Source organism: Salvelinus fontinalis, chromosome 29, assembly GCF_029448725.1.
Source record: "Salvelinus fontinalis isolate EN_2023a chromosome 29, ASM2944872v1, whole genome shotgun sequence".
NCBI classification, from domain to species: domain Eukaryota; kingdom Metazoa; phylum Chordata; class Actinopteri; order Salmoniformes; family Salmonidae; genus Salvelinus; species Salvelinus fontinalis.
The window spans coordinates 20,858,722-20,870,041 of NC_074693.1; the positions used below are offsets into that span (position 1 = coordinate 20,858,722).

Sequence of the window (11,320 nt, forward strand, 5' to 3'; positions counted from 1 at the left end):
GGCTCTGGCAGATCCTGTCTGGTTGGCGGCTCTGGCAGATCCTGTCTGGTTGGCGGCTCTGGCAGATCCTGTCTGGTTGGCGGCTCTGGCAGATCCTGTCTGGTTGGCGGCTCTGGCAGATCCTGTCTGGTTGGCGGCTCTGGCAGATCCTGTCTGGTTGGCGGCTCTGGCAGATCCTGTCTGGTTGGCGGCTCTGGCAGATCCTGTCTGACGGACGGCTCTAGCGGCTCCTGTCTGGCGGGCGGCTCTAGCGGCTCCTGTCTGGCGGGCGGCTCAGTAGGCTCATGGCAGACGGGCGGCTTTGCAGGCTCATGGCAGACGGGCGGCTTTGCAGGCTCATTGCAGACGGATGGCTCAGATGGCGCTGGGGAGACGGATGGCTCAGATGGCGCTGGGGAGACGGATGGCTCAGATGGCGCTGGGGAGACGGATGGCTCAGATGGCGCTTGGCAGACGGGCAGTTCAGGCATCGCTGTGCAGACGGCAGACTCCTGCCGGCTGAGGCGCACTGTAGGCCTGGTGCGTGGTGCCGGGACTGGTGGCACCGGGCTGGGGACACGCATCTCAGGGCTAGTCCTGGGAGCAGCAACAGGACGCACAGGACTCTGGGGACACACAGGAGGCTTGGTGTGTGGTTTAGGCACTGGTGGTAAAGGGCTGGAGACACGCACCATATGGCTAGTGCGTGGAGGAGGCACTGGTGGTACTGGGTTGGGGCGGGGAGGTGGCGCCGGAAATACCGGACCGTGCAGGCGTACTGGCTCCCTTGAGCGCCGAGCCTGCCCAACCTTACCTGGTTGTATGCTCCCCGTCGCCTGACCAGTGCGGGGAGGTGGAAAAACCCGCACCGGCCTATGTAGGCGAACCGGGGACACCATGCGTAAGGCTGGTGCCATGTACGCCGGCCCGAGGAGACGCACTGGTGACCAGATGCGTTGGGCCGGCTTCATGACATATGGCTCAACGCTCAGTCTAGCCCGGCCGATACGTGGAGCTGGAATGTACCGAACCGGGCTATGCACGCGTACAGGAGACACCGTGCGCTCTACTGCGTAACACGGTGTCTGCCCGTACTCTCGCTCTCCACGGTAAGTACAGGGAGTAGGCGCAGGTTTCCTACCTGACTTCGCCACACTCCCTTTAAGGCCCCCCCCCAAGAAATTTTTGGGTTGAACTCACGGGCTTCCAGCCTTGTCTCCGTGCTGCCTCCTCATATCGCCTCCTCTCGGCTTTAGCTGCCTCCAGCTCTTCACGAGGAAGGCGATATTCTCCCGGTTGTGCCCACGGCCCCTTACCATCCAGTATCTCCTCCCATGTCCACGAATCCTGTGTAGGTGGGTCCTGTTGCTGCTTTCCATGCCGCTTGGTCCTGTATTGGTGAGTAGTTCTGTCACAATCGTGTGGAGGATTGACGGACCAAAACGCAGCATTAGGAAAATAAGCCATCTCCTTTTATTGGTGAAGAAGGCAAAAACGAAACAAACACACTTATGAACTAACCAAAACAATAAACAATCGTGAAGCTAAATAAACGATGTGCACACACAGGCTACAAACGTTTCACATAGACAACTACTCACAACAAATGAAAGCCTATGGCTACCCTAAATATGGCTCCCAATCAGAGACAACCGAAATCAGCTGTCTCTAATTGGGAACTCATTCAGGCAACCATAGACTCTCCTAGACAACTAAACATACATAGACAACGCTAGACACATGTACTCAACACAAACCCATATACTACACCCAACAACCCCTTTACCATAGAATCACCCAAAACCAACAAAACACAAACATTCCCCATGTCACACCCTGACCTAACTAAAATAATAAAGAAAACAAAGAATACTAAGGCCAGGGCGTGACAAGATGTTTGGGGAGTCTCTCACATGCCTTTGGTGAACACCAAACGTGTTTTCTTATTTTCTTCTTTAAGCAATGGCTCTTTCTGTCCACTCTTCCATAAAGCCCATCTCTGTGGAGTGTACAGCTTAAAGTGGTCCTATGGAGAGATACTCCAATCTCCGCCGTGAAGCTTTGCAGCTCCTTCAGGGCTATCTTTTTTTTTTTTTTTGCCTCTGATTAATGCCCTCCTTGCCTGGTCTGTGAGTTTTGGTGGGCGGCCCTCTCTTTGCAGGTTTGTTATGGTGCCATATTCTTTACATTTGTTAATAATAGATTTAATGGTGCTCCGTGGAATGTTCAAAGTTTCAGATATTTTTTATAACCCAACCCTGATCTGTACTTCTCCACAACTTTGTCCCTGACCTGTTTGGCGAGCTCCTTGGTCTTCATGGTGCCGCTTGCTTGGTGGTGCCCCTTGCTTAGTGGTGTTGCAGACTCTGGGGCCTTTCAGAATAGGTGTATATATACTGAGATCATGTGACAGATCATGTGACACTTCACCAATGTGGACTATTTTGTGTATGTCCGTTACATGAAATCCAAATAAAAATCCATTTAAATTACAGGTTGTAATGCAACAAAATAGGAAAAACGCCAAGGGGGATGAATACTTTTGCAAGGCACTGTATGTCCAACTCTCTACATCCCCTTCACACACGTTTACTTCTTATCGCAGGTGTCGGGGTGTGCTATAGCTGACAGATTTTGAGCAGTCATGTTACAGTTGAGGCAGGGGCTAAGGGACTAAGCAGAGGGAGATTTGACCGTCTAGTTGAGAATGAGAAAGGTCAGTTGAGCGTGACTGAGCTTCTTGACTCTCTGGTAGAAATGAGGGGGGAGCAGGGTTCTGTTCTCTGTTGAGAGTATTAGGTCTATGGCTTGGATGGACCCCAGACAAGTTCCAACATGTTCACTGTGGTGGGAGTCTGGAGTGGAGTGTAAGCTACTGGGTGTTGAAACAGGAACACACATCAGCAAGCTGTTGTTGTTGTTGTATACTGTCTGTCACAGACCTTCATGATCTCACATGTACTGTACCAACATGGAAAATATCATGCAGAATTGTATTCCAAACCAATCCATTAGAAATGTAAGCATTTACTTGCCTGATTGTTCTTGTGTGTATATGAGTAGGTTGGAGCATACAGTATGGTAGTTTGTTCCATTAAGGTTCTTCCATTATTAATGACAATGAAATATGTATTTTATCAAACAAACGTGTACTGTGAGTAGGCTAGAGTGGGAAAATACGGTTGGAAATGAGATGGAGATGTCCAAATGTATTGCTTGCGTAAGAGGAATGAGGGAACATTGTACTTTATGAAAGCGTATTGGAGACCTTCATGTTGAATGTACAGTACCTCTGGGACATAGAGTGGTGGGAGTTGGCGCTGTGTTTGATATGGTGAACACAGAGGGGTTAGAGGTTTAATAGCCTGTGGAAACATCACAAATGAAATGTGTTGCAGGGTTAATGAAGAGTGCTGGAAGTTTCACCCATGTTATTGTGTTCTCTAGAGGGGGAAGGAGGGTGGTAGACTCTCTGTTGATATCCACAACTGTTGATATGTTTATGTGTACATGGCAACAGCTTCATGCATTTTCGAAAAAAAGCCGTACTTAATCGACCTGTGTGAATGTTAAATATTGTCATGTATACTGGGTTGTTACCTGGAACATCACAATATTCAACTTTCATACAGGGTCAGGGTTTTGGAGAGCTTTTGTTCATGTATAGCTCGTTTGTATATTATATTACAATATTCAAGTTCCAGGTAACAACCCTGTATGCTATACCTGGACCATATTCTACATGCATACAGGTCGGTAAGGAGAGCTTTTGTTCCTGTATAGCTCACAACCCTGTTTAAAGGGCACAATAAAGGCATAAACTGACAGGACACATTATAAAGATATTATTACTGCAAGTAGTGTAGCAAGCAGCCTGAACTCAATATGCATTTGCGGACAGTTGATTTAGCACCATTTCAGGAGGGTTAAGTACAGCCCTATTTACAAAGCTGCATGATACTTTTTATTGATAAAAAAACATCAACATTATTTTGGGGTCCTTATATTTGGAGGCTGTGATTTATTAACCCTGCGTTGAAGCATTGTCAAAGATCTCTGGATATAATGAGCCTCGTGGATCCATTACCACTTGCAACATATTTGCCAGGGACTTTAGTTCATGCACACACACACACACACACACACACACACACACACACACACACACACACCCTTCAGTGATCCCAACTGAACTTCTACTCAACTGTTAAAAAGGCAATTGGAGGGATCAATTGGGTGTTTTGGTTAATGAGCCTGTTTAGAAATGGAGAATTGCTACCTCACCAGTAATTGAATTTACTTAATGTGATCCAATTGCATGACTTTAGTTGCCAGTGCCCAACGGGAAGACAACGAATAGAGAACAATAGAGGAGGCAAATGATATGCAGTAGCTGAGGAGACAGTTGAGTTCAAATCACTTAGGCAAGGTTCCTTTAGAATTGCCAAACACACAGCAAGCTGCAACTTACTGCTAACTAAATGAACCTGAGAGAGCTGAATATTTGCAGTGACTCAGAGACTAATACGTATCTTCCTTCTATAGTCCCAGTCGGTATAAAATAGAACGTTGTGGCCCCGCCGCCTGTGGGGAAAACAACCTGTGGTTACCTAGGTTACCCCATTGGCTCACAAAAATAACTTGACCTTTTTCAAACACAATTTTCTTGTTGTCTGCTTGATTTAGTCAACTACAAAACTACTTTTAAGAAAAATACAACTTCTAAAGATCCCTTTTTAAAATTGCCTGCTCCCGAGCGTTTTCACTACTTAGAATTTGTTTATATTGTAGGGCTTCCCTCGTTGTCCCCTTTCATGAAGGTGCTAGCAGTCACGTGAGTGAGTGCTAGCCAGCTACCGACCAGAACGTTAAGCTAGCCAAGACCAACAGCACAAACAAACAGACTATACAGCTACAAGCAGTTAGTGGAGTTACAAATGGACTATACTAAAAAAAGTGAAGTCTTAACTGTGATGACATTTTTCCACACACATAGAGCTCTAGCTATGTGTAGCCAACTTGGACACTCGCTCCCTAAAATCTCCCCTTTTCCCAAGCTGAATAGCCTGAAGCCACAGGGCTCTTTTCGAAGGTTTGATTTCCCTACTTGGAAGCATTGCGAACCATAGGTCGGGATTTTCCATCTATAGCCCAGCAGCAGAAAGGCCTAATGATAGGCCCATTCATTGCAGCTGGGCCTGAAGTCTGCATTTGCAAGCCCAGGTAGTCAATGAACCCGGGATGTTTGTCCGTGAGAGTTCTCACACTGAGATGGACTTGGTTTTATGCCTTAGAGATATTGAGACTGAGGCTGTGGAGGCTGGCCCCAGCCTTGTTTGTGTCTCAGGGATGTATTAAGAATGGTAATGGAGCTACAGGCTATTATACTGAGCAGATGGAAGAGACTTCTGGTGCCAATAAAGCCGATAACAGGTTGCATTAGAAGGGTGAAAGGGGGCACAGCGCTAGCTCTGAGTAATATGGATGATAATGCAGGAGATGGATTGAACGAGACAGAATGAAAATGTGCCCCCACCATTACCATTCTGTCAGAACAGTGAGGGCTCTTCAAACAGTTTCCTTCCCATCTATAAACTCTGACACATTGCCAAAACAACCGCTGTGCTACTTGAAACAACCCGCTGAAGTAACTTAAAGGCCCAATGCAGCTGTTTTTTCCCAGGTAACAATTAAGTACCCTACTGTAATAGTAGCCAAAAATTGCTTTTTTACTGTGTTTTATCAGCTGTTGTGCAATATTATATAAATTAAATGAATTTTGACTACACTGGGCCTTTAAATCTAATACGATCTAATTTTATTTGTCACATGCGCCAAATACAACAGGTGCAGTAGACCTTACAGTGAAATGCTTACTTAAAAGCCCTTAACCAACAAGGCAGTTTAAAAAAATAAAAAATAAAAATAAAAGTAACAAATAATTAAAGAGCAGCAGTAAAATAAAATAGTGAGGCTATATACAGGGGGTAATGGTACAGAGTCAATGTGCGGGGGCACCGGTTAGTTGAGGTAATTGAGGTAATATGTACATGTAGGTAGAGTTATTAAAGTGACTATGCATAGATGATAACAGAGAGTAGCACAACAGCTTTGTCAATATAGCATGTATTCTCGACACAGACTCCACATACTCTCCTGCATTCAGAAGTGTATTAACAGTTTACAAGGACAATTTGAAACCATACACAATGCAGCTCTTAGGCCCTCTGAGGAGAAAGATCCCTGTGACAGACTGACTGAAAGAAACCAATTAAGCAGACCTACCTACTGTGACAATGCAACCATTAGCAGTAAAAATATTGTATGACCCATGTGTCCTTGGTAGGCAGCCAAACCGTTGATTCTGTTCTTCAGTGCAAGGCATGAAATGAATACTCTGGTGTGGCTGCAAGATGAGGTCTCAGAATGCCTCTTCATTTTATATGTAAATGCTATTATTTTATAGAAGGACTGGCCCTAGCTGAGAGAGAAAGCATAAAGAGTATTTGAGGTGAGAATAAAAACCGAACTGGAACTCTGTCACCATTGAGTGCAATTGCCAAACTCACTAAACAGATATCAGTGGTGGGCACTCCCCTTGAAGTCCACTGAACTGCAACAATCTGTGGTCCCTGGTGGGAAGAATCACTGCAGGAATTGCTCAGAGATCCCTGCCGCTCTCACCCTCAGTGTTTGACAGCTCTTTATGCATCAGGCTGTACAGAGAATGGTGCTTCTCTCTCCTCACTCCCTCCCCAGGTGACTCCAGGGCATTCTCCCTGCTCTCAGTAGGATGCCTACCTCTGGTCCATCCCATATAATGCCTGACTAAATTGTGCACTCTGCATCAATACATGTGTATGATGGTAATGCATGTACAGTATTCAGAATGGTTGTTGGTATGAGCATGTGGATTCTAAAATCTTTAGGAATAAACTATAGTGTAACATGTTTATGGAACAGTAGTGCCCATGAACTCCCCTTACATGTGATATAGTCACACTATACCACAGGATCCTGGTGCAGCATCCTGGTGCAGCATCCTGGTGCAGCATCCTGGTGCAGCATCCTGGTGCAGCATCCTGGTGCAGCATCCTGGTCCGTACTGCCAAGCTCAGAATAAACAATAGTTCTAGCACTTCTTTCCCCCAATCACAGCACCCAGCCCTCCAGAAACCCCCCAATCACAGCACCCAGCCCTCCAGAAACCCCCCAATCACAGCACCCAGCCCTCCAGAAACCCCCCAATCACAGCACCCAGCCCTCCAGAAACCCCCCAATCACAGCACCCAGCCCTCCAGAAACCCCCCAATCACAGCACCCAGCCATCCAGAAACCTCCAATCCCAACACCCAGCCCTCCAGAAACCTCCAATCCCAACACCCAGCCCTCCAGAAACCTCCAATCACAGCACCCAGCACCCAGCCCTCCAGAAACCCCCCAATCACAGCACCCAGCCCTCCAGAAACCCCCCAATCACAGCACCCAGCCCTCCAGAAACCCACCAATCACAGCACCCAGCCCTCCAGAAACCCCCAATCACAGCACCCAGCCCTCCAGAAACCTCCAATCCCAACACCCAGCCCCCAGCCCTCCAGAAACCTCCAATCACAGCATCCAGCCCTCCAGAAACCTCCAATCCCAACACCCAGCCCTCCAGAAACCTCCAATCCAGCACCCAGCACCCAGCCCTCCAGAAACCCCCAATCACAGTACCCAGCCCTCCAGAAACCTCCAATCCCAACACCCAGCGCTCCAGAAACCCCCCAATCACAGCACCCAGCACCCAGCCCTCCAGAAACCTCCAATAACAGCACCCAGCCCTCCAGAAACCTCCAATCCCAACACCCAGCCCTCCAGAAACCCCCCAACCACAGCACATTTCCACTCATCACTTTGAAATACAAACAACAAGAGTCATTGTTGCCTAGTTTCAAGCACATTCCTTCAGATTATTCATTCCAGTACACTTGAAATCACACCAATAACGTGTTTGTCTAGACTTTATAGACAAGAGCAGGTCTCTCCAACCCTGTTCCTGGAAAGCTAACCTCCAGTAGGTTTTCAAACCAACCTCAGTTGTAACTAACCTGATTCAACTTATCAACCAGCTAATTGATAGAATTTGATTTCATCTGTTGGTATGTTGATTTTTTCAGCCATCATTTCATTTTGTGTTAAGCTTTCTCTTTAGTCCTTTTTTATTAGTGACTCAATTTGACCCTTTGCTAAGCCCCGCCACAGAATTTTGGGCAACCAATCGCAGGGCTCCAGTGGATAGCAACTGTCATCGAGTCAGACGCCTCAGAAAAGCTCACGTTTAAATTGCATGAAAGCCAGTGAAGGCTATTGCAAAAACTGAGAGTTTTCTTTAAAAAAATAAATGCTTAAATGGCTAAATAATTGAACTGTGCACCAGGAGTACTACTGTGATTTTGCCTGTGGTTGAAAGGGGAATTGGCTTCCTGGGGAAATGTTATCCAAGGTTGCAACAGTCACCAAGGTAGGGCTTAGCGAAGGGTACATTCTGTTCAGACAATGTATAACCACACATACTTGGAGTTAGCTTAAAATAACCTACCTCAAGAGCCCCAGAGGTGTTAAGTTATTTCAGCATGCTAATTCATTTACTTAATTGACTTGATTACAGAAAGGAATTCAGAGGCCAGAGGAGATCAAGTCCCTTGGCTGTATTTCAATGTTAGTGAGTGCCATACAACTGGATAAATACTGGGTAAATACAGTTTATAATGTGTGAATCGCACAGCCCACTTCAATATGTATGTTAGAAAGAGTATCAAAGACTATTACTATGCAACAAATATACATTGCAGAGATTAAGGATTTATTAATCCCACCTGATTATGATTTTTTCCTATTCGATTTGACCTGAGGTTCACTTACATAAATAAACATATATAATAGCATTTAACGAGTGAGAACTCCCGCCAGGTGCAGTAATTACTGGGGTGCTCAGCAAACAAGCCCACAGGTTCATGTATACTCTTAAACATTCATTAACTTTCCCTGTTAGCTTCTCTCTATGAATTTGCACTCCTTGCTTATCCATTTAAGTGCTCTTTTTAGTTTTCATTATAACAGGGGTTTTCACCAAATTAGTATTTTTATTGGTTCATAATGTCGGTTGTCAGTTGTCAGTTTTTTTTGCTTCCAGTATTGGGGAGAGATGCACAGACGGATCCATTCCTTAGATCACAGGTGTCAAACTCATTCCACGGAGGGCCGAGTGTCTGCGGGTTTTCGCTCCTCCCTTGTACTTGATTGATGAATTAACATCACTAATTAGTTAGGAACTCCCCACACCTGGTTGTCTAGGGCTTTATTGAAAGGAAAAACCAAAAACCCGCAGACACTAGGCCCTCCGTGGAATGAGTTTGACACCCCTGCTAGATGAAAATGCATGCTCCGGTGCGTCACATTGATGAGGTTATTAGCTCTCACTTCCTCAAAATTAACAAAGTTCTTCACTCACAGGGAGAGTGACACCAACAAAGAAAAACATACATTACCTAGCTTCTGCAACTCCTCTTGGAAAATCTCTCAACACCAACTTCTCAAACCCTGTTTCTCAGGTGATATTCTTAGTGCTGCCGATGACAGCTCATTGTACAAAATATGTCATTTGAAAGCTGTCCATTGTATAGGTAAGAATTCCAAAGGGAATCACTGTGTTGTATCACTCTGTAGTTTGCGGTCAATGGACGCAAGGCAATTACAGAGGATTGTCATCAATACTGTATAGCTACTAATTGCCTTAAAGGAAGTTGTAAGCAAACATGGGTCTTTCCACTTAAAGTGCTGCGTATCTAAAAACCTGGTGAACATGATCTAAACTTGGTGGGCAGAAAATCAATGGAGGCATAATGAAGTGGATCACTTGAGTCTGCGTTGGGTTCCATTTAGCAAAGATGATACATTCAACCTGCAGTAACACATCACAACTAATTAGAGGTGAGGGGTAAGGGGAGGGGTAAGTGATTAGAGGGGAGGGGTAAGGGGAGGGATAAGGAGATGAGTAAGTAATTAGAGGGGAGGGGTAAGGGAATGGATAAGTGATTAGGGGGAGGGTTACGTGATTAGAGGGGAGGGGTAAGTGATTAGAGGGGAGGGGTAAGGAGATGAGTAAGTGATTAGAGGGGAGGGGTAAGGAGATGAGTAAGTGATTAGAGGGGCGGGGTAAGGGAATGGATAAGTGATTAGGGGGAGGGTTACGTAATTAGAGGTGAGGGGTAAGGGGAGGGGTAAGTGATTAGAGGGGAGGGGTAAGGGGAGGGGTAAGTGATTAGAGGGGAGGGGTAAGGGGAGGGGTAAGTGATTAGAGGGGAGGGGTAAGGAGATGAGTAAGTGATTAGAGGGGAGGGGTAAGGGAATGGATAAGTAATTAGGGGGAGGGTTACGTGATTAGAGGGGAGGGGTAAGGAGAGGGGTTACGTGATTAGAGGGGAGGGGTAAGGGGAGGGGTAAGGAGATGAGTAAGTGATTAGAGGGGAGGGGTAAGGGAATGGATAAGTGATTAGGGGGAGGGTTACGTGATTAGAAGGGAGGGGTAAGGGGAGGGGTAAGTAGATGAGTAAGTAATTAGAGGGGAGGGGTAAGGGAATGGATAAGTGATTAGGGGGAGGGTTACGTTATTAGAGGGGAGTGGTAAGTGATTAGAGGGGAGGGGTAAGGGGAGGGGTAAGTGATTAGAGGGGAGGGGTAAGGGGAGGGGTAAGTGATTAGAGGGGAGGGGTAAAGGAATGGATAAGTGATTAGGGGGAGGGTTACGTGATTAGAGGGGAGGGGTAAGGGGAGGGGTAAGTGGAGGGGTAAGGGGATGGGTAAGTGATTAGAGGGGAGGGTTACGTGATTAGAGGGGAGGGGTAAGTGATTAGAGGGGAGGGGTAAGGAGATGATTAAGTGGAGGGGTAAGGGAATGGATAAGTGATTAGAGGGGAGGGTTACGTGATTAGAGGGGAAGGGTAAGGGGAGGGGTAAGTGATTTAAGGGGAGGGGTAAGTGATTTAAGGGGAGGGGTAAGTGATTAGAGGGGAGGGGTAAGGTTGCTAGAGCAAAGGTAAACAGACTGTTCCATTTCCCAAAGACCCATCTTCTTAAACTTTACAAAACTTTTGCTACTGTGATTTTGTTTGGATAACCAAACAGCAATGGACTCTATTCCAAAAGTCCTTGGACTGTCCTTCCAACAGGTAATAAGCAGTGGAATGAAGTGTGCTCTGGTCAGGTAGCAATATCTCTTGGAATATACATAGACTGAACAGCTCCAGTAAAATGACTGTGACCCTGTGGCCCTTATCCAGTCATCTCTAGCCTCTCCACT

At 46.2% G+C, this 11,320-nt stretch overlaps 1 protein-coding gene across 1 annotated transcript; it reads left to right on the forward strand.

The window, feature by feature from the left end:
- Window positions 1-6,868: 6,868 nt before the first annotated feature.
- On the forward strand, window positions 6,869-7,790 carry LOC129827268 (uncharacterized). The gene is made up of 2 exons (XM_055888004.1): window positions 6,869-6,878; window positions 7,138-7,790. Exons 1-2 carry the CDS (start codon window positions 6,869-6,871, stop codon window positions 7,788-7,790), a joined length of 663 nt encoding a protein of 220 aa, XP_055743979.1.
- The last annotated feature ends 3,530 nt before the right edge of the window (window positions 7,791-11,320 follow it).